The sequence below is a fragment of the Hirsutella rhossiliensis genome (assembly GCF_020360975.1).
Source record: "Hirsutella rhossiliensis strain HR02 chromosome Unknown scaffold00008, whole genome shotgun sequence".
NCBI classification, from domain to species: Eukaryota; Fungi; Ascomycota; class Sordariomycetes; order Hypocreales; family Ophiocordycipitaceae; genus Hirsutella; species Hirsutella rhossiliensis.
The window spans coordinates 2,626,157-2,648,358 of NW_025408674.1; the positions used below are offsets into that span (position 1 = coordinate 2,626,157).

Below are 22,202 nucleotides of genomic sequence, written 5' to 3' on the forward strand. Positions count from 1 at the left end.
GCGTGTCGCGGCCACACCGAGCGGAGAGTCCGTTGTCGCCGAAGCTGCAGACGGTCAAGAGCCAAGGCGGCGCACGAGAGGAAGGGAGAGAAAAGAGGGGGCTGGAAGGTGGACAAGACTTGAGTTGAACAGCGCGAGAGACCGACACTTGCTGACGAGCGTTGATGTGGCGCGCCCCTTTTCCACCTCGAGACAGCAATGGAGGAACAGCGAAGGCGAGAGGTCAAGCCAGCTGCTAGTATTTTTTCGTCTCGCGGATGACTCCGAGAGCTGGGTTGCTGCCTCAGACCAAAAGATTCCCCGTACCCAATTGGTGCGCCCTGGTGCTGACTAAACTGACCCCCAATGGGCGACGGGAGTACGGGGGATACCCGTGAATCAAGTCTCCGCTGCAGGTGCACAGGGTGAGTCAGATACCGAGCCGCCAGGTACTCTGATCTCAGTGAGCTCTCAACAGCATGCAGCAAGCCGGAGGCGCGTCGAGACCCGCCCCGTCGCGTCGCATTTTCCCTCCCATCGACTGTCGCAGTCACAATAGCCAGCCAACGAAAGCTTCGGTTAAGTCGCGTGCGCTCGCAAAAGAACAATAGCCAAGGGGCTTATTGCTCTCTGCTCTCGGATTCCGCTCAGCTCTTCCTGCTGCCGCTGGGACCCCATCCTCTTTGGATACATCTTCACTTTCGAGCTTCAAATTCACGCCCGTCACGCAACTCGAATCCTCTTCGCCCACCATGAACGCCCACACAACGCCGCGCCCTTTCCCCATGCGCTCAATCGCCGGCGCCTCTAGCCAACAGCATCAGCAGAGACAGCCTCCGGCGCCACAAGTCTCATCCAATGAAGAGTACGGCGCAATTGCCGAGGAGGACCGGGAACACATTGACGAAGTCGTGAGTCGCCTGCTGGTCGGCCGTCGCACCCAGACTCACTCTCATGCACAGTTTGACTTGATGGACATGAAGAAGAAAGGATGGCTCAACAGCTACGAGTTCAAGCACTCCTTGGCAGCTCTGGGGTTCGACTTGCCCAAGCCCGAATACTTCAGAGAGCTCGAGACGTACGGCTCCGTGCCGCCCGACTGGCGTGATCCGCACAGCTGCCCCGTCAACCGCCTACACATATACCTCGACCAGTTCAGGCTGTGCGCCGCAAAGCTCATCGCAAACCGAGATCCCCGAGAAGAGGCCACCAAGGTCTTCAACATGTTCGACTACGACCAAGACGGCATCATTTCCTTCGACGACATGCGGCATCTGGCCCAAGACATCAAGGAAGATCGCGTGCTATCCGAGGAGGAGATTCAGGGCATGATAGAGCATCTTGACCATGACGGCAAAGGTGGCGTCAATCTCGACGAATTCATCCAGATGATGGAGGAGGCCGGATAAAGAGACGGTGTCCAGCGGCATACTGTTGCAACATCACCGAACGTTCCAACAACCTTGCGTCACAGCAGGCGCCCGCGTCGGCCATGTTGAGACGTGTCCGGCCCCATTCAGCTGATCGCATCAACAGGCCCCTGGTAATGCTCGCCGGCCAGAGGCGCCTTGGTTCTACTGCATCATGGGCAAAACTCGCCTACATTTGCTCTCGATACCTTCAACACGGACTCGTCTCAAGGCTTGGCCGAGAGCGGTCAGTAAGGTAGAGCCAAAAGACACGGGCAGAATTGGATCAACTGCGACTAGGAGTAGAGTTACGAGGAGACGGCGTGGCTACGATACCCATGAGGAGGGAGCTTGGAAAATGTTGATTAAGATGAATCAGATCTAGGTCTTTGCATGCGGAAGACGCTCAGTATACATAGCCTCCGGTATGGCGCGTGTAATAAGAGGGTCTCAAGCCTCGACTCGATCGTATCCATTCCATATCCTCCAAATGACAATGAAGCAGAAAAAAACGGGGGATGCAGAGCAGTCGGCCGACAAAAGAAGAACCACTCCGCATCACATTGAACCTGGTGATTTTGAACCGGAGAAAACTAAAAGTGCTGGTGGTCGAGCAAGCGAGATGGGGGCAAGGGGTATGGAGACTCGTCAACGGGCTCTACGACTCGCCGGTCGAAGATCACGCCTTCAATCAGAACTGGATAAGATCTTGGTTTTGAGACTGCTGCTGCGGTCGCTGAGCCCCAAAGGGATTGCTGCCGCCCGGGCCGGTCGCATTCGGAGCTTGGCCGCCATAGCTGATGCTTGGCATGCCGGTGAACTGCTGCCTCATAAAAGGGTTGTTGCCAGTAGCATCCGCGTTGAGCCGCTGAATGCCCGATCCAGCACTGTTCGCGAAAGTCCCGGGGGCGGTATGCTGGGCGGGGATTCGGAGATCGCCAGTATTGCCGTATGTATCCATGCCGTCACCAGTGGCAAGCAGGGAGTTGAGCTTGGACTCGTAATCGCTCATGTTCTTCTGCGGCGGATTGAAAGGCTGCGGCTGCTGGGACTGCAGCTGCTGCGGTTGCTGAGGCTGGCTGAATAGTGCCAGCGGCTTCTGCTCGGGCAAGGGGCTGAGTGAAGTTGCTGCGGGCTTAGCTGACGCGGGCCGGTTGAACTGGGCAAACGGGTTGTTGGACCCGGTGGGCGTTGGCTTCAGGGGCTGCTGCTGAGGCTTGTTGGTGGCCCAGGGGTTATTGCTACCCGGGTGGAGGGCGGGCTCGGACGGAGGCGCGGACTGGACCGGCAGTTGCTGCTGCTGCTGGGCATACGGATTGAACCCGGTCGGTTGCGGCTGGAATGGCTGCATGCCCTGCTGGCCGTAGGGATCCATTCCCATGCCAAAGTTGGCATTGTAATTGGGTTGAAAGCCGGTTGGCTGGGGCTGTTGGAAACCGGTGTAGGCGTTTCCGAGGTATCCAGTGGGCTGCGGCTGCATTTGGCTCTGGTCAATAGGATTGGCGAAGAAGTCAACGGGGTTGCCCTGTTGATATCCCTGGTTGAAGCCGGTGAACTGTGGCTGGGGGTTCTGGGCGGGTCCATCGTCGAAGAGGGACGTTGCGTTGCTTTCTTCCAACTCCCGGCGCCTCCTCTCATCTTCTTCCCTGCTGAGCTTGATGGCCTTTGCCAAATCATCGTCGTCATCGTCGTCTTGCCGGCTTTCTCTTTTTTTCCTGTCTTCTTCTTCCTGATGCTTGCTCGCTTCGAGGGCCAATCGGTACTCGGCATCCTCTTCCTCATTCATCGGCCGCCTTTCTCGGGGTCGCCGCGGCTGCGAAGGCTCGGCAAACTGTGGGGCGTAATCCTCCAGACCGGACACCCGAGACTTCCACGATCGCCTGTCGCTTCGTTCGGCGCGAAGTCGTTCTTCGTCGACGATCAAAGACGTAAGTTCTTTGGCAGCAACCCGCACTGGACGATATTAGCAGGACAATTCGGAGAGGCGCAACCATGGCAGAGCGGAGATGAAAGGGGCTCACCGTTCTGGCCCACGTCTCGGCCATCCTCGTCGATGTATTGAAATTCGCGCAGCGTCTTGATGATATAAATGCTTTGGCGAGACCAGGTGACGACCAGCTCCGAGCCCTCGTGCAGGCAGTAATCCAAGACCTTCAAGGCCTTGAGGACGTGTCGCCAGTTCTTACCCTTGTCATTCAAGCGCTTGTCGAGCATGTCCATGATGTCGTAGAACTCGGTCGACCTATGCGCAGCGCCCGCAGCGCGGCCCGGTCAGTGTTGCCGTGAAGCGCCAAACGATGGCCACGTACGTGTTGAATGTCATCTGCGCGATTTCGCTCATCTGCGTCCCTGACCTGGAGGCTCGCTGTCAGCGGGAGTTTCGAGGTGATGGTCGGCGGGCTGGGAGAAGCATTACGGGCCCCACGGCGAGTTAGACGTGGCTTTTCAACGTTAGTATCGTGGTCAAGATGCTCGTGGCGACTTGACCCACCTTCTCGGACCTTGACCTGGGTACTGGAGTAGCCCTTGGTCACATTCTTGACGCTTCGCATGACCCTGGACATGATGGCGACTGCGGGGCTCGAGAGCCGGAGGAGCTGAAAAGGGAAAAGTCGGGCTCGGCTTCGAGAGTTGCGCTTGCGATGCGACGGCCAGGGAGCGAAGCCGACAGCGATGCTAACCCGAGCCCACAAGGGTTGCCGCAACGCTGCGCCTGGATGATGCGCGGATCGGGCGGCTGCGGCTGCTTTGTCGAGGTCAAGCAAGGTCAAGCAAGGGGCGATGGCGCCTCTGTGAGCGAAAGCAAGCCTGCCTTGAGAGTGTGTGGAGGGTAAAGCAGAAGATGAGGATCGCTGGCTGCTCTGTGTCGGAGATGAATGTTGAGGATGAACGGAGGCAGTTCATTACGTACCCGGGGGGGCGTGGAGGATTACATAAGCCGCGCCATCGGCAGTGCTCCGCCACACAACGTCACATCACCCACCGGAGACGGGCATTGGACATCGGCTTAAGTGATAACTCGACGTTACACTGCCCGCCTGCCATTTTGATAGCTCCTCGCCGCACTGCCCGTTTTCCATTTTGAAAGCTCCTCGCCGCATTGCCCGTTCGCCATTTTGATAGCTCCTAGCTTGCTCCCCTTTCCTCTGCCAACGCCTCACTCTCGCACTGCCATCCTCCACCCGTCCAGTCAACCCAGCTCATTGCCGTCGCTCGTCAGATCGATGATAGTGTCTGGCTCATTGCTCACGAACAACCCACTTTCCTCGCTCTCAATCGACTCGATAAGCCGCTCTCGTCCAAACGCGGGCGGCGATCCCGCCCTGTCGATGGCGTCATCGTACTGGATGCCACCCATTGCATCTCCGACGAACAAGGAGCTCTCTTCATTCGAGTTCCGTTCGCGATGGCGCCCGCCGCCGCTGCCGCTCGTTGACCGCCTCATGCTTCCATAGTCACCGTCACCTGTGAGATCATTGATTCCAGACATCCGTACGTCCGCTGCGTCATCAGTCAGATCGATGATTTCAGACGTCCGTCCGTCCGCTGCGTCGGCCAAGCGTTTGTCGTCAATATTGGAACTTGCTTCGGCTTTAACTTGCGCCGGTACTTCGGTATCGTCGGACATGGATTCGTCTGAATCTGAATCTGAGCTCGAATCCAAGACCATCGGCTCTTCGGACGAACCAGGGTTAAGATCCAAACTCGAGTTGTCCAGCTCATCACCCGACTCGGAACCCTCAGCGTCCGCAACACGGCCCGGCTCAGGCTCGAGTACAGCAACACCGATCGCCTCAAGGCACTTCCAGACTTCCTCGGGAGGATCATATCCAGGAATCAACGGTGAGAGGTTTCTGAGCCTCGACCGAACGTAGTGTTCGAGCTGCTTCTCCTGCTGGACCGCCGAACGAATTGACTCCACAAAGCCCGAATCCCGGATGGATACCTTCTTCTTGCGCCAGGTAAGCCACTGGTCATAGTCAAAGAACTGCACCCGCTGAAGTCCGCGCAGACAATAGACATAATCCAACCCCTGCAGGCAATGGAGATTCCGGTTACCCCGGTAGTTCGGCTGAGCCTCTGTCATCAACTTTGCGTAGCGAACGACTCCACGGGTTTCGTGACGGCGACGCATATGATTTTTTGCAGTCTCTCGCACGTAAACTGTCAGTTCGCGTAGGCGTAAACACTGCGGCAAGTTCATGAGTGGCTGGGTCCTTCTCGAAACGTACTTGCCCCGTTCGTGTGACGGTACAAGTGCACGAACAAGGTCGGGTGCGACTTGGGTAAAGTGATTGTCTACGAAGAGAGAAGGAGGTTCCTAAGGAAGACTCTGACTTTCGCTATTTACATGAATCAAAGTGAGACATTTCATAAAGTATGAAAGTCACATGATCGTTCCTCACACATGGGCCTCCCTTACTCCATCGCTTCTGATTCTTCCACGTCTTGCTGAGCCTGTAGGCGAGCATTTTGCACTTCTTGTTTCGTGGGTCTGGGTTTGTTTTGCTGTGCTTCTCGAAGTCTCTGATGGCGATGTGAGCGTTGACGACGTTCTGTAGTGGTTCCCATGTTGCCTGCTCAAGGTCGAAGCCTCTCCATAGTATATGGTACTGGAAGCCTTTCTGTTTTGTGCGTTTCGAGTCCAGTATTGCTTCAATCGCCCAGAGTTTCTCCCCTTTGCATCTAGCGTTATTGGTGGGGCGGTGTGTTGTATTGGCCGGGGAGCGGGTCGTTTGGTGACGGTCGTAGGAGGTTGGCGTGGAATGAATTGTGAATTGAGTCTAATTCATGTGGCAACTTCAGTTGGTAGGAGTGAGGGTTGAGCACGCGCTCGATTCGAAAAGGGCCAATGAACTTATGATCTAGTTTGGGGATGGGTCTGGTCGAATCGATGTTGCGTGTGCTAAGTAGCACCATGTCTCCAACTCGGTACGCTGGCGCCGGTGATCTATTTGCGTTGGCGAACTGTTCTTGTGAGGCTTGAGCTGAGAGCAGGTTTGTCCGAAGTAGATCAGTGATTTCTTGCATCTTGGCGACAAATTCGTTCCCCTCGTTGCAGCGTTCTGCCAGGTCTTTGGATGCCGCGAGTGGTATTGCGCGAGGGGGACCAAAGCTCATTCGGGGGTGGTAGCCTGTGTTCGCAAAAAATGGAGACATTCCCGTTGAATCGCTAACAACGTTACGGGCTGCGAATTCGGCCAATGGGAGCCACTCGTCCCAGTCGTCCTGAGCAAAGCTAACATACTGGCGAAGGTATTGTTCGAGAAATGAGTTAGCGTTTTCCGTCTGGCCGTCAGTTTCGGGGTGATATGCTGTGGAGAGGCTGATATTGATCTGTAGGCGGTGGCAAACCGCTTTCCAGAATTCCGAGACAAACAGTGGTCCTCTATCAGATACGATTGAATCCGGTAGTCCATGGAGTTTCCAGACATCTCGTACGAAGAGCGTTGCCAAGTCATGTGCTTTCATGTCGGTCTTGCAAGGCGTGAAATGTCTGTCCTTTGACAGCCTATCGACTACCACCATGATTGCGTTGAATCCACGAGCTGTGCGCTGAATTGGGCCAATGAAGTCAACGGACAAGTCCTCCATCTTTGCAAGGGAACTGGGAGCGGTTTCAACGTCCCCTGGTACCGTAACCGGGAGGTCTTGTTCCTCAGGCATCCGTGGCAATTGCGTGTGAATTGTTTCGTATCGGCGCTAAGCCTTGGCCACCAATAAGAGCGTGAAATGAGTTCGTATAGCTTGTTTTTCCGGGTGGCCTGATTCGACGCTGTCGTGGGCGAGTTGAGTGAGAAGGGTCCGTAGTTCGCCTGCGGGTACGTATAGCCTCTCTCGGAAATATAATCGGCCTTCGTTTATCATGCATTCCGATAGAGAACTTCCTTCGAGTGAGGAGTGCCATGGGGTTTGAGCATCTCGTCCCTGATTTTCATCCACCATTCGTCCTCCTCATAGCCCTTGTCTAGAAGTCTTGTGATTCTGTGGTTGATTGGTTCTGGCTGAATTTCGTCAAGAATGGCGGGACATAGTGCAATTTCTTGTTCCCAGGAGAGATTGGCAAAGAGTTCTGAGAGCTCGGGGTCAAGCTTTAGTTGTTCTTGTACGGAGGAGTCTACGTTGCAAGGCTTAAGCAGCGACTGTTGTTGGTACTGGATGCGGTCGTCATTTTCATCTTTCGGCAAGTCTTGTGATCTTCGTGTGAGTGAGTCAGGTTTTCCGTTCTCTTTCCCAGGCACTGACTTGATAGCGAATTGGAACTGTGATAGAATTCGCTCCACCTGACTTGTCGTCTTGAAAGTTGCTTGGTTGTCATGAAATATCGAAGGTTGGCATGGTCAGTGATGACTGTAATCTGGTGGTGCGTGCCTTGGAGTTCGGGTCTCCAGCATTCGAAGCAGCGTACAATAGCCAAAAGTTCTTTGTCATAGATCTCGTAATTGCACTCAGCGGGGTCGTACTTCTTGGACATGAAAGCCACTGGGTGTAGCACTCCTTGATCATCTTCCTGGGAGAGGATGCCCGAAGAGACAAAATCGGATGCGTCGCATTCGACAAACACTTCTCTTGCGGGTCGAAGTGTCTGAGGATTGGCGCTGAAGTGAAGCTATTTTTGAGCATATCGAATGCTTCTTGGCACGATGAAGTCCAGTTCCATTTGACTAGTTTCCGTGTCAGGGCAACAAGTGGTCGTACGATGCGTGAAAATCCCTTGATGAACCGTCTGTAGAAATTGAGAATCCTAAGAAGGCTTGAACATCTTTGACGTTGATAGGGGCCTCCCAGTTGATGAGACAGTCGACTTTCTCTGGGTCCATCCGTACTCCAGTGGTTGAGATGATCATGCCCAGATATTTAACTTCAGTAGTCTCAAATTCGCATTTCTTGACGTCAAGTTGTAGGCCTGCGGCTTCAAGTGCTTGAAGTACTGATTTGACGTGGAGTCTGTGGGTGGCGAGGTCGTCTGAGTAGATGAGAATGTCGTCGATGTAGGCTGTGCAATATCTATCAAGGAATGGGCGTAAGACTTCGTTGATTCGAGCTTGAAAGGTAGCTGGGGCGTTTGATAGTCCAAAAGGCATCACCATGCTCGAAGAGACCATATCTTGTGTTGAACGCCGTCATCCACTCCTGACCCTCCTTGATGCGTATTCGATTGAACGCTGCGACGACATCGAGTTTGGTGAAATACTTGGCTTGGCTTAGCTGAGAAAGTGTCTCCTGGATTAACGGTAGCGGGTAGCGGTTCTTGATGGTTATCGCGTTAAGAGCTCGGTAGTCCACGCAAAAACGAAGGCCCCTCCTGGCTTCTTTGAATAACACCGGCGAGGCCGCCGGTGAGGTGCTAGCGCGTATAAAACCCTTGTCAAGGTTTTCCTGAAGGAATTTCCGGAGGACGAGAAGTTCGTCTTGGGACATCCCGTACAGAGGTCCATGTGGTGGAGTCGTTCCAGGTTGAAGTTCAATTTCGTGGTCGCAGTCTCGGTGTGGGGGGAGTTTATCCGCCTCTGATTGGTCGAATGCCTTCAAGAATTCATGGTAGTGTTGTGGTACTTTTGTTGCAGGATCGATCAAAGTCTTGGGTTCGAGGGCTTTGTGAATGTCTTCGAGTGATGCCCTGAAAGGTACATATCGGCTGCTATTTTCCGGGAAGCTCGGAGTTCCTGTGTTTGTTGGTCCTTGGGGTTAAGGGAGGTGATTCCGTCCTGTAGCTGGAGCTCTCGGTTCATCTTGTCCATGTCTGTGAGTGCAGAGTCGAATCGGACCCGTCGGCGTGTTTTAGGTTCTACGAAGGTGGAGGCTTCTGTGATGACCCCAAGTTCAGCCAGCCTTTTGTCGATCTCATACAGTGATAATGAGAATACGTCGACGTCGCGGTTTTTGGTCAGCATGTGGAACAGGCTGCGCCGACTCTTCGGGGATTGATGGGCGTGGCAGTATAGTCGTGGTTGCAGAACTTGACAAAGAGGGAGCTCCAGAAACAGGCAGTTGGTATTGTCCTTTCTCCATGCAGTATTTGCGGCAGTGATCAGAGTTGAAAGTGACCACATTCGTGCTCCAATTGACGATTGGGTTGTGATCTGTTAGCCAGGGTTTTCCAAGTATGACATTATACTTCCCAAGCTTCGTTACGTAAAAAAGCATCTTCTCCTTGTGTCCCTTGATGTCCATGTTGAGCTTCACCACATGAGTGATGTCGCCAGCCGAGGAGGGTCTTCCATCGACTACGTTCAGCCGGCGACGGTTTCGTAATTCATAAAGCGTGAGTTTGTTGGTGTGCGCGAAGGATTCGTCTATAAACCCCTTCCGGTGGCACCTGAGTCAAGCATTGCTTCGGTTTTAATCGGAGTGGAATTGTCTTCGATTAGGTTACAAGGCAGTAGCAAATGAGCTTGGTTGGTGTCCAGAGAAGAGAGCAGATCGCCCTTTTCTTGCGTCTCCTGCGGCGACTTCCGTCGGAGACTACACTTTTCCGTCCTCCATGGTGCGGTGTCGCAATTGAGGAACGATGTTTGCCCGAGCTGCACCAATGGCAGAGTCCATGCGTTGTGCAATAGGCTCTGCGTGCCGCTCTCTGCTTCCGTTTGGGGTCTACGACCAGAGGCGACATCTTTGGCCCCAGGTGATGACGCTCAAATCCATTGAATCCCCGCCGTTAGAGGTCGTCGATTGTGGCGTGGTGGAGGGTTGTAAGGTTGCTTTGTGACTTGCTGAGTTGTCGGTGTTTTTCTTGAAGTAATTGGCATTGACTTGACGGCATTCGTTATCGCAGATACGGACAAGGTCCATAAATTGACTAAGTTCGGTAGGTGTATCTTTGCCCTTAGTGAGAGAAAGTCTCCAGATAACGTTGTCGTGGAGGGCACGTCGGAGGTGAGCAATGAGCGCCCCACTATCCCACTCGGTGAGCTTGGCGACGGCATACCATTCGGGAGGAATGTCGTAAGGGATCTATGGCCTTGTTTCATGTCAAAGATTTTGAGTTGGGCGGTAGCTTTAGCGTCAATATCCCCGAAGGCTGACTGAAGGGTGCTTTTATGGCATTGACATCGTCGAAGAGAACCACCCCATCTTTAATGTTGTAGCGGACTTGGTCATGTGCTTTGCCTTTAAGGCATGAGACGACATATCCCATACGTTGAGGTTCCGAGTTCCACCAATCTTTATTCATTTCGAGCTTCAACTCGAGGTGCTGGAGGAAATTCGGCAGAAGCGTGGGGTCCTCTCCGGTGAAGGCCTCAGGATCAGGGTGTTCTGGTGTGCGGTGTGAAGCTCCTTTGACTGAATGATCTTTAGGTATGCTTCATTTTCTGCCATAAGACGGGCGATCGTTGCGTCTCCATCACTTTTAGAAATGAGCGTGTTTTCTAGGCGGGTTTGGAGGTCCTCCATGTCCCTTATTGTCGTCGTGGTCGAGGCACGTAGTGAATCGATTACCGCTTGCATACTGTATGCGGCATTGCATACGAGGAAGACTTCTTTCATGAGACCGGCTGGGTTAGCAACAAAGGCATTTCGGAACGTTTCATTGGTATTGCTGGCGTTGAGGAGGGGCAGGGGGCACTGATCGACGGGTGTGGGGCAGCGGTAGCCATTGGGTTGTTGACGGTGTGGTGGTTTAGGTGAGAATTTGGTTGCAGGGTGTTTTGGTGAGGTTTGAAAGCGACAAGTGCGGTTTAGAACTATCGAAATCAATAGTCACGTCGCGGACGGTGATCTATTGAGGAGGGTAGTTGGTAGACAATATGTGACGGTACAAGTGCACGAACAAGGTCGGTGCGACTTGGGTAAAGTGATTGTCTACGAAGAGAGAAGGAGGTTCCTAAGGAAGACTCTGACTTTCGCTATTTACATGAATCAAAGTGAGACATTTCATAAAGTATGAAAGTCACATGATCGTTCCCTCACAGTTCGTTGATGGGGTAAGTCAAAAGCTGGGACCCGATCCAGAAGATCTCGATTCTGGAGAGCAGGGCGATCTTAGGACCTATGCCCGCCATAAATCTGCCGAGCTCACCTATAGATGAGAAGACAAACTGGTTCGTGTAAAACAGGTTACTCCCGATTGTATGCCATGCCCGACTGACGAGGAGCGGTGCCAGCAGCTCGTTGGGGCGCAACGCCGAATACGTAAGACTGCAGGGTCTGGAGCCAACGTGAAACCTCCGCAGGTAGGTCAAGGCGCCCGAGCGATCGCGCGGCAACTCTTGAGATGTCATGGGCTCGACATAAGGGTCCAGGCGCGTAACCACATGCACCATCTGGTCGAAGAGAAGTGCGTATTGAAGCACACGAGCTTCGATCGCCAGCCCTAGACGTTTGATCGGGCCAGTACCGACCTGAGTACTGGTTGGCTCGCCCTCGTCCCTCATCAGCTCCTCTGAGGTGGGTCTTCTGAGTACTAGGCTGGGGTGAAGGTATCGAGAACTGTGGTTCCCTTCGCGTGCAGACAGTCGGGCCAGCTTCGGATACGATGCATCTGGGAAATCTTCGTCCAGGTCTGCCGGGGAGTCGAGATATCTTTGTAAGAAATCGGGCCATGTCTTTCGACAGATGTCAGCGAGGTCCTTAGCATCATCATATTTGAAAGAGCTCACCGGATGGTTCCGGCTGTTCCTGGCAGGAACACCTTCCCTTTGCCTCAGAGTAGTGATCCTTTGTTTGAGAGCCCTGATTTCTGCTCGAGCTGCGTCGATTCTGCACTGCCTTTTCCGTGAAAGCTCCTGAGCCACCAAAAATCGAGGCTTAAAGGCACAATCTCCCATGGCGCAGCAGTCATCTCCACTGACTTCCACCTCTGATTCGTTATCGTCGTCATTCGAACTGGCGGTCTCATCAAGGATATTGGCCTCGTCATCCGAACGAGCTGTCAAGTCCCACACGCCCATAGTTGAATCGACGTCGTCCATGTTGAACGACTTCCGGGCGGTGGGCGAGGTCAAGAATCGCTAGACTCCAGTAAGTGGCGCGAGCAGGGAAAGAGGAGTGAGAGAGGGTGAGAGAGAAAAGAGGATTAACAGAGGAGGGGGGGGGGGGGGGGGGCAAGCAGAGAGATAGAGAGACAAAGTAACAGCTAGCTCCACCGCTGTGAGAAGGGGTAAAATGATCCTGTGTGGGAAGAAGAAGAGAAGAAATCGGAGGAGAGGAGACGAGACGAGAGGAGAAAAGAAGAAAAAACGTTGGCTGGCTCAGAATACAGGCTTGAATAGCCACGTGGCGAGGAAAGGAAGAAAGGAAGAAGAGCTTGAGGGAGTTGGCAAAGGAGTGGAGAGAGAGAGAGAGAGAGAGAGAGGCAGAGGTGAAGGGAGGCGGGATTTTATACACCGGAAGGTTGTGGTTTGAACAGGCACGGCGAGAAGCGTGTGATCAATGAAGAGGGTGATGACCTTGCGGAGCGGACAAGGAGTTGGTGAGGGAGGAGAAGGAGAGAGAGGCACACTGAGGAGCCGGTGCTTCATACGCCGGGAGGCTGTGGTTTAAACAGGCACGGCGTGAAGCGTGTGGCGAAGGGAAAGGGAGTCGACCTTGCGGAGCGGTTAATGACAGTGGATGAGAGAGTGTGTGAAATGCAAAGATTGAACGAGGCAATGCTTTACACATCGAGAAGCTGTGGATTAAAAAGGCAAGGCTTGAGCATGAAACGCGTGGTCAGAATAAACGGTAACGCGAACTGAACACACCCGCCAAGGTTCACGATAGCATGGCGAAAAGGGGTTTGTTGCTGAAACCACCGGGCAACTAAGACTAGCCTCTCCTGCTTGAATCTGCACGTATGTAGTTGTGTGAGGATGATGGCCCATATGCGTGGCAGACGAGAAGCTAGTTCTGGAACTCGGTACGGGGAGACACTGCTTCTGTCCTGCACAGGCTTCTCTGATTATGAATATCTCACCTCGTGTTGAGAGAGTCTGTGATGATTTGCAGGTTGACGGGCCACAGCACAGCTGGCACGGCTCCATCTCATTGCCTACATGGGGCCCCGGGCTGCGTAAACTTGCTTCAGAGGATTGTTATGTGGCTGCCTCCTACAAAAGTGAGCAGATCATCATCATGCACCGAGTAAATGCCTGCCTTAGCCAACTCCTCCGTGTATCTTGAGCGTTGATATCATCATTGCCATTTTGCCACCATCTCGTTGAAATATCCCCCCTCGACGCCCCTCGTTCAATTAACCGTACACCAGCTTGAAGAGGTCATTATAGACAAAATACTGGCCGCTCGGGTCGCGCGCGAGTTGGAAGGTTTGCGTGTAGTTCATGGGGCGCTCCTCTTCGTCCACCTGAAGGGAAGGCCTGTTAGTGTTGTTTCGGTGAGCTGGAAGGGGCCGTTACGCACCAACAACTGGCCGGTCACGAGAATGACGATGCCGCCCTCCACCATGGTAGGCTGAGCATCGAGGGTGGAGACCTGGTGCTTGACCTTTTGGAAGGGTAGGGACTGTTGAGAAAGGCCTGTCAGTGCCCAGCACAGCGCATCGAGGGTGAGGGGAGCGGGCTTCCATACCGATAGCTTTTCGACGATGTTGTTGGCTCCGAGGACGGACGCGGACTCGAAAGTGAGCATGGACTGCTCACGCTGCGGGGAATCGGTCAGCACAGCATTTCCTTCGGGTTTGCTCAAGGGCTGACGCACGTAGAGAGCAGCCAGAGCCTTGCGGTCCCCATCAAAGGTTTGATAGTAAAACTGGATGAATTGCTCTGCAATGAGATGTGTACGTTAGAAGGCGGGCGCATGGATGGATGCGCATCCAGAAGATCAGAACGTACTAGCAACGTCCTCGAAGTCTAGACCAGGGCGGTGGTCAGTCGAGTCTTTGGTGGGCGAGTTGATTTGCTCGCGGAGCTTGCATACGTACTGGTGGCCATTTTGACGAATCTGCGTGCGCCGAAGCGAAAAGGCGAGACAAGAAAGGCGCTCTGGGAGGATGGACGGCCAGGAGGATGGCGAGAGAGACGGAGGGGGAGGTCTGAAGATTGTTGGTCGTCGCAAGAAGTGCCCAAAGGTTGGTTGTTTGTTAGGAGTGCGGCGAGAGCAAGATTATCATGGCGGGGATATTAACGACCTGCCCGAGGTGCCTTGGGCATGGTGGGGTTGAGCACAGTGCCAATTAAGCCCATCGTCGCGCGGGGTTACGTATGTACGGTACGGAGAACAGCCCGCCATGTACATAGCGCGCGGCGTAAAGGGTTATGCACCTATCGGGTCCTCTCGCCCTTATCTCAATGTTTATCTCGTTGCTTATAAGACAAGTTTTTCACCTTCATTTTTAATTTTCCCGGCGCCGTCCATCCTCTTCTCACAACCACGAGCTCCCAAGGTACGTGAAGCTTTTGTCCAAGCACGATTGCTACCCCCTTACCTGATGACACAACTTCTTAAGAACGGCCTACTTAGGGGCCTAGCCCCGATGCTGATTGTTCAAATTATCAAGCTCAACAGTCTGATTTGACTTGACCTCCTCTTGTCTCGCTTGTCTGCTTCCCAGCCAGCTTTGGACTGACATCTTACTCAATAGAACCGCTCCTTCTTTCTACAAAATTCTACGGAAGCTTCTTAAAAACAACTTTGCCTTCGTTGATGTCTTCCCGGCGGTTCAACCATTGGATCTCGAGACCAGACACCTTGCCATCAACACCCCTCGTAAACTCGCCGGGATGGAACTCATGGAGAAATGTGGGGTTGCGTGGCACCACCGCATACACGACCCAGAAATCTCCAGAGGCGTGATGCAGTCGGAGCTGGTATCTCCACGTCATGTCATCCCGGTCTGCCACGAGGATCTTGTCTCCTCGTCTGTCTGGATGAGGCTCTTGACGCAGCGTGAACTCGCCATAACCCGGGTCCCAGTAACTGCCCACCAGGTCTTTGATCCTGAACGTAGAGGGCAGCGGGGGGGTTGGGTGCTTCGGAAAGAGGATCTTGTCGACGTTCGTGTCGGGCCTCTTTATCTTGTCAATGGCTTCTTGCCACCTGAGCAAATAGTTAGCCACTTGCCACAAATCGAAATGCATGGTGCGGTTATACTTCTTGTCAAAGTCGAATCTCTCGCGTTTGGGGATGCCCAGCTTGTCCTCTATCAGGCGGTAGATGACAACGTCCTCGACAGCATTTGATGTCAATGCCGTGTTGGCAAAGGCGACGACGCCAAAACGAGCGTCTGGAAGCCAGTAGACTTGGGCGCCAAAGCTGTCTAACCCTCCGTTATGAGTGTAGATGACATGGCCCTTGTAGAGATTGCGCTCCCAGCCAAGTCCGTACAGAGAAATGTCCAGGCCAGCACTTGCTGTCTCGCCGGCCAGTATCCTGGGCTTCTTGAACTCGGCGTGTACGCGCTCGGAAAAGGGGGCCGTCTCGTGGATCAGACAATGGAGCCACTGAGCATAGTCGACGACGGTCGACACAACGGAGCCGGCGCCGGCCACTTCGGTCAAGGCCATGGGGGGAATGTCGTGGTAAACCCGGGCCTGCTCGTCCCAGTAATATCCCGTTGCCAGGCGGTCCTTGGGCACGTCGTCGAGGCCGAGATAGGTCGAGTCCATGCCCAGCGGCTCCCAGATGACTTGCCGCATCACTCGTCCGAGCCCCTTGCCTGTGATGGTCTCGATGACATGGCCGAGCACGACGTACATGAGGTTGCAGTACTGAAACGCAACTCGCAGCTCCAGGTTCAGGCGCAGGTTCCTCAGGTTCCGCACCACATCCTTGGGCGTGACCTGGGTGCCGTTGACGACGCTCGCCGACGCCTTGTCGTGCCGCGGCATCCCCGTCCGGTGGCTGGCGGCGTCTTCCAGCGTGACGTGGTTTGTCGCCCACGCGTCGTCGAGGACAAAGTCGTCGCGGATCATGGACGAGATCTTAGATGCCCAGCCGTCGGCCAGCTCGGGATACTCGTTGGAGTCGATGAGGTGTGCGAGGACGGCCGCAGTTTGCGCCTTGGTCGTCGACGCGCCGTACCAGATGGTCTCGGCCGTGGCCTTGTGGTCAGGCAGAGTCGCGTATCCGTAGCCCTGAGAGAGCCTTGATGTCAGCGGCCGCACATAGTCGCACACACAACAGGCCCCTTTTCCTCAACACGTCGTGAGCATGAAACCAAGTCCATCATACACACTTGGGCGTATACGTCATGCCCGTCGATGACGGCCAGAGACATGCCCGGGACCTTCCACTTCTCGAGCTTCTGCCGGACAAAGGCGCCAAACTCGTCGGTGAGCGGATTCCTGCCCCGGACGGCCATGGTGGGCATCTGCTGAGCCCGGCCGGCGTACGCGCCCACCGACGAGAGGGCGAGCGACGCCGCGGCAATGCCACAAGAAGACCGAAGCCGGACCATTTTGTCGCAATTTGAAGCGATTCCTGCACTCCGAGACGGCTTAATTGCTGGGTTGTCCTCTGTCCTGCCGACTCCCCGAAATGGAACAGGGATGAAGAGCAGAGATATAGGGGTGAGGGACTTTGTGCGATGATGCAACCCTCTTGGTCTCTTAGCAGCGCGGGCCGCCGTCAGCTTACGAACGGCCGGAACACTGGTCCGCCGCGCTGTTCGGGAATGCTGGAAACTGACAAGCCGACTTGCGATGCGGGGGACGAGAGGTCTGCGGAGGGCCTTCAGAGAGCCAATGCTGATGCCTCGGGACTTGCACGCCACCGCACAAGGCCAACCACCCTCGTCGGAGGGGCTGCTTAGCCCGGTGAGTCGGGCTTGAGTCTTGGCCCCCTGTCGAGCATGCACGGAGACTTCCTTTCCCGGCCGTGGGCACAGGGAGGGCCTGTGGGTGGATGCGCCACGGACCGCATCGTGCAGACGCCCGTCGACCTTCCTAGCCGTGTCGGATATCGACTGTAACCTCTCGTCAGCAGTATGTACATGCCTACGTGTTGGCTCGGTACCTCGAATAAAGCTTGCTCGCTGGGATACGACGATGGCATGCATGGAAGACGGCTCTGACGGGGAGAGTGTCAAGGCATAGAGCCACGCACCGAACTTGCACGTGTTGAGTTGAATTGCGCTTGTCTTGATGAGCATTGTAGTCTTGGGTCTAAGGAAATTATTCATGCCTTTGGTTATTGGTCCGGGCAGCGAAGTGTTGGCAATGAGTATCACCGTAGCATGAGACGCAGCCGCGCATATATCCCTGATGATCACATCGGGTGGCGAGGACGAGTGAGCAAGAAACGACTTAACCATTCAAGCAGACCATCACGGGCTTCGAATCCACATACTCGCTTCGATCAAGTCAATCACTGAGTGACCCCAGGGACAAGGACAGTGTGAGTTTCCGCAGTTAGAAAACAAACAGATCCCGGCCCCGGTCCACCTGGAAAGCCTTCGCGTTGTTCGTGCGCCAACACAGCTTGGGCCGCAGCTTTTCAGGACTTTAAGCTACAAGTTGAAGCTCCTTCACCACGTGCCGGAAAACGAGACATGCAATGAAGCCTGCACAGAGTATATAGTTGGAGAGGAAACAGCTCCTCCAAGTGCCTGTCAAGAAGAGTGGAACTTGTCACCACTCACCAGGGACTGTCGTATAGGCATGTCAATGCGGTATTCAGGCCTGCTTGCTGTTGCTGCCAGCAACTTCGTGTTGTGACCCCCTAGGCGAAAGAGATACAGATTCGAAAACCGTCGAATACGGGTAAGCCAGTGCTGTCTGATTTCAACAGAGCATTCTTGTCGAGTCATTCAGGCATCAGGTGGGGGCTGGGGGCTGGGTTTCCCGAAGCGAGTCGTTGAACAGAGGAACATGACCAAAAAGGCACGTATCAAGGCTGAAAGACGTTGGCCAGCGTGATGAGCCATGGAATGCCCGCAGCGTAAAAACACCACCATCGACAGGGATCCCAGTCAGCCGGGACGCCGGCAAGAGCATGACATTGGTTTCACGTGGTTGGCTGGCTTGAAGCGCATCGTATATCTTATTGCGCACATCTGACGTGGCATAATAACTCGCAGACTGGACACGTTGGTATTACGATTATTCAACAGCCGAATTCAAATCCTACCAAGCTGATTTGATTCGCTCTACTTGGTATACCCATGCCGTCACACCTCATCGTCGCGCAGTCACATGCCGCACCACAGAATAGCCCTGACCAGACTTCTCTATTGATTGCGGTTTAACAAGAACCGAAGCCAAACTTCTGCCAGAAGAGCATCTGCAGCCCTCGTCCAGCCCTTGCACTGCCACGCGTAGAGCTCCAAGTGGCGTGGGCGGAACGGGATGAAGCAAAGTCTTGCTATCAGATGAAGGGTAAGACTTGGTCTCGTAGGCACATCTCACGAACCATGCAGGTCATTATGATTTTATTATCCGGGTTGGGATCTGGAATCACGCCAACAGGCCCAACCTGCGTAGCTATCGAGACTACAAAATACGTGTTACAGCGAGGCAAACGCTGCAGTCGCTGCCAACACATACGGAGCCCGTGCAAGCGGCCCTCTTGGCCGCGTTGCGCCGTACAAGCGCAAACAAGTAGCCGGTCGAGGGCTCGTCGTGAAACGTTTTTCGCGTGTGCCATATCTTGCTTTGAAAGCCCGCACCAGACGAGCCCAACAAATGTTGGGCCTCAATGCTGAACAGGGGGACAAAGGCTCATTTGTCCAGGAATCATCCTGGCCGACCCAGGGCCATCTCCCACGATAATCTGTTTGCGCCGAGTGCAGGCTAGCGTACGTAGCAAACGCGTGATAAAAAAACCTCGCCGTCATCTATTCACCTAGACGCTGACTCCCTAATCTGCTAGATACGGCCGACGCGCGTCCAGTTGTTGTCGTCCAAAAACTGAACCCGCTCTTCTCATCTCTCACTTGTTCCTCATTCATAACAGGGTTGTAGACATCAGCTGCTCGTCATCGTGGCCATGTCTGTCTCGACAGCAGACGATCAGTCTCCCCTCGACCTTCCAGTCGACTTTCCAAAATGTCTATCCCCGATAGCTCTAGAGGACTTGTCCGACAGAGCTCTGGTATTGTGGCCCCTTCGCTCAAGCCGTACGATACAGGAAGAATATCTGGTTCGCCCAGTAGGGTGCACTTTGGCCCAATTACCAACCATGTCTAAAGTTCCTCCTCAACTCGATCCGTCGTAGTCGTCGTCGCTGTAGTCGTCGTCGTCGTCGTCATCGTCGTCGTCATGGCGTCGGTAGTGTGGGGTGCTGAGCTGCCAGACAGCGCGGCATCCAAAGCGGCGCTTAGACTCTGAGATGCCGAAGACTGGTCGCCGGCACTGGACTGTGCGACGCTCGGCCGCGCCTTCTTTAGCGGGCTGCCGACAAGCGCCTCTGCAGCATCGCCTGGTGCGCCCTGACTGGCCAACAGAGGCTGTCCAGGTAACGCGCCTTGGAGCGTAGGAGAATCGTCTGCCGCCGTCCGCTGGGATGCCTCGGGGGTCGATCGGCTGTCCGGCTCGGTCGAGTGCGCACGCTTAAGCTACAAGATCTATTAGTCGACTTTTCGGAAGAAGCCATGGTCCTTGCTTACCCGGATTCGATTTACGCCATCCGCCAAGTCCCCGCCAAACTTGGGGTCGTCCTCGGTCAACTTGCCGTCCTCTACTTTGTCGTCGAGGTCTTCCATTCTTCCGACGATTTCGCCCACGTCATCGTCTTCGTCTTCGCTGTCATCGGCAATATGCCCGTTGCTCTTCTTTCTGGCCTTTCTCCGTCGCACAACGTCCGAGGAGTCTTGATCTCGGAAGGCCGTGAAGCCCACGGTTCCGCCCGCTTTCAAGGGGCCCAGGCTTGAAAAGTCGAGCTGCCCAGAGCGGCGTTTGACAGATCCCGGGGTAGCTTGAGTGTTCTTGGACGATTGCATCACGCCAATCTTTTGCAGCTGTCCTGAAACGAGAATTAGCGAGGCCGACGGCGCGGAGGGGAGACCAATTGCATACTATCGCCCCTGTAGAAAAAGGTGAAGACCGCATACGGTTTATCTGGCCCATCAATGCCTGTAACCGTTTGTGTGCTAATAGTTTTTGGGTCGAGAGACTTGGGCTTGGCAAAACTTGTCGTGTGCTCGACATCGGCATTGATGCCGTTGTCAGTGGTGCCCGCCGTTTCATCGTCACCGTCGTGTGCGTCGAACTGAGGCGAGTACTCCCCCTTCTTGATTTCTCCAGAGGCAAGTACTCGAAACATGGCAACCTTGATTTGACCGGTGGCCTCTGGGGGCTCGTCGTCATCGTCAGACCAAGAATCGGAATCAAATACGGCTTCGATTGGCGACGCGTCATCGGCCCCGTATCGTAACGTGTCTTTCCGACCGCCCGGGATCTTGGCCGTATCTTCACCCGCGTCGCCGTTGATTGCCCGATTCTGTCGACGCTGACGCTTCTCAAATTTCTGCCGCCGCCTCTCCAGGTTCTCGGCCGCATCGTGACCCTGCAGGTCGAGGCCGTTGAGCCAGCGTTCGAGGCCCACCTCCCTGAAGAGAAACTCGCGTTCGGCTAGCCCGCCGCCCTCAGAGTCGGGTATCTGAACCCAGCGGCTGTTGACCCAGGTCTCTTCGCCGGGTCGGAGTAGCGTGGCCACTTCTTCCTTGGCCCGGCCATCGAAGTAGATGTAGGCAGCAATCGTCTCGTTCTCCGAGTTGGTCATGGGGATGTAGGGTGTGACGATGCCAGCAAACTTGCCCCGCTCATTGCTGGAGCCGGGATGGAGACTACCAACGAAGTGCGGCTTCGGGTAAGGGTTGCTGTCGCTGGGCTTTGGGGCCGAGTAGGGGATCGGCAAGCCCGGGGTCAGGAGGGTGATGGAGATGGCAAACTTGGCGGGTTCAGGCTTGTTGGAGTCGCCGCTCAGGCTAGGCTGGGGCACGGGAATGTAGTTGCTGATACGAGAGAGTCTCGATTGCCTCTGGATGCCATATTCGGGCAACGGGGAGCCGTTTGCATGGATGCTGACCGCAATGCCCTTGAAGCAGGGCATCGTGTTCAACGCCTGCAGGGGCGGGTGCTGCGCGTGTCCAAAACGTGGGCGAGCCGCGGGGAGCTGGGTGGGAGGCAGGGCGGGAGTCGTCGTCGCAAAAGGGCGGTCGGTGGTTGGCGGGATGGAGCACTTGAGGCGGATGGGGGGATCCTGTGGCGTTCAGCAGCCAGCCATCTCAGATGCCGAAACACGGCAATAGAGCGGAGCGATGCAGCGTGATGCGAAAGCGAGGCTCTGGCCTGCGATCGATTGCGCGCGCTCACTTGGGCCCGGTGAGGGAGAAGCTTAGGGATCTTTGACCGGCAGAGTGGAGTTGAAGGTGACGGGCTTTCAGTGCAGGTCCCGCATCACGATTATTAGCAGGTCGTAAGTTAATTAGCTTGTCTCGAGAGCGAGGTGTCCCGCCGCGTCCGGGTGAACCTATTTATCCGATCATCTGCCGGCCACGTACATACTGTAACTTACAGGCCCAGCTTCCTACAATTGTGGGGAGCTGTCCCGGGCAGGTGCTTTGCTAATTACTACTGTACTGTACAGTACTGTCCGTCGTTGGTCTCCAGTCTTGATTACACCGCCCTCGCAAGACCTCTCGGCACGCCCACGAATGTTGCTCTTTGTTTGCGCCTGCAGAAACGGCTACGAGAGCCCTTAAACGTGTTGCGAGACGGTGCGAGGCGCGTCCCATGCACGTTTGATGCCCCTTTGCGATTGCGACATCATTCCTCCAGTTTTCTCCTTCCTATTCGTTTCCGTCGAATCCTCCAGTGTAACGAAACTGCACACCACCGCCGAAGCTACTCGGACGTCTCCACACGCCGCCGTACCGCACGCCGAACTAAAGGGCGTGAACACGCTATTCGTGGGCACAGGCGCTCTCCAATCTCAGCC

At 54.8% G+C, this 22,202-nt stretch overlaps 7 protein-coding genes across 7 annotated transcripts; 1 reads left to right on the plus strand and 6 right to left on the minus strand.

Moving 5' to 3' along the window:
- Window positions 1-731: 731 nt before the first annotated feature.
- Window positions 732-1,388, plus strand: HRG_07682 (EF-hand domain pair domain-containing protein; the record flags this gene model as incomplete). Its single annotated transcript, XM_044866153.1, has 2 exons — window positions 732-890; window positions 942-1,388. 2 exons carry the CDS (start codon window positions 732-734, stop codon window positions 1,386-1,388), a joined length of 606 nt encoding a protein of 201 aa, XP_044719117.1.
- A 691-nt stretch (window positions 1,389-2,079) lies between these two features.
- Window positions 2,080-3,952, minus strand: HRG_07683 (ENTH domain-containing protein; the record flags this gene model as incomplete). Its single annotated transcript, XM_044866154.1, has 8 exons — window positions 2,080-2,467; window positions 2,534-2,629; window positions 2,702-3,201; window positions 3,250-3,341; window positions 3,410-3,630; window positions 3,698-3,742; window positions 3,805-3,829; window positions 3,880-3,952. 8 exons carry the CDS (start codon window positions 3,950-3,952, stop codon window positions 2,080-2,082), a joined length of 1,440 nt encoding a protein of 479 aa, XP_044719118.1.
- A 626-nt stretch (window positions 3,953-4,578) lies between these two features.
- Window positions 4,579-5,475, minus strand: HRG_07684 (uncharacterized protein; the record flags this gene model as incomplete). Its single annotated transcript, XM_044866155.1, has 1 exon — window positions 4,579-5,475. The coding sequence occupies one exon, from the start codon at window positions 5,473-5,475 to the stop codon at window positions 4,579-4,581; it is 897 nt and encodes a 298-aa protein (XP_044719119.1).
- Window positions 5,476-11,296: 5,821 nt separating this feature from the next.
- HRG_07685 (uncharacterized protein) lies at window positions 11,297-11,764 on the minus strand (the record flags this gene model as incomplete). Its single annotated transcript, XM_044866156.1, has 2 exons — window positions 11,297-11,409; window positions 11,452-11,764. 2 exons carry the CDS (start codon window positions 11,762-11,764, stop codon window positions 11,297-11,299), a joined length of 426 nt encoding a protein of 141 aa, XP_044719120.1.
- A 1,796-nt stretch (window positions 11,765-13,560) lies between these two features.
- On the minus strand, window positions 13,561-14,257 carry HRG_07686 (nuclear transport factor 2 (NTF2) domain-containing protein; the record flags this gene model as incomplete). The annotated part of the gene is made up of 6 exons (XM_044866157.1): window positions 13,561-13,671; window positions 13,728-13,829; window positions 13,896-13,967; window positions 14,025-14,089; window positions 14,159-14,176; window positions 14,248-14,257. The coding sequence occupies 6 exons, from the start codon at window positions 14,255-14,257 to the stop codon at window positions 13,561-13,563; spliced, it is 378 nt and encodes a 125-aa protein (XP_044719121.1).
- A 675-nt stretch (window positions 14,258-14,932) lies between these two features.
- Window positions 14,933-16,722, minus strand: HRG_07687 (beta-lactamase domain-containing protein; the record flags this gene model as incomplete). The annotated part of the gene is made up of 3 exons (XM_044866158.1): window positions 14,933-15,362; window positions 15,417-16,399; window positions 16,501-16,722. The coding sequence occupies 3 exons, from the start codon at window positions 16,720-16,722 to the stop codon at window positions 14,933-14,935; spliced, it is 1,635 nt and encodes a 544-aa protein (XP_044719122.1).
- Window positions 16,723-19,446: 2,724 nt separating this feature from the next.
- On the minus strand, window positions 19,447-21,314 carry HRG_07688 (Beta-lactamase-type transpeptidase fold domain containing protein; the record flags this gene model as incomplete). Its single annotated transcript, XM_044866159.1, has 4 exons — window positions 19,447-19,818; window positions 19,870-20,225; window positions 20,279-20,599; window positions 20,678-21,314. 4 exons carry the CDS (start codon window positions 21,312-21,314, stop codon window positions 19,447-19,449), a joined length of 1,686 nt encoding a protein of 561 aa, XP_044719123.1.
- Between the last annotated feature and the right edge of the window lie 888 nt (window positions 21,315-22,202).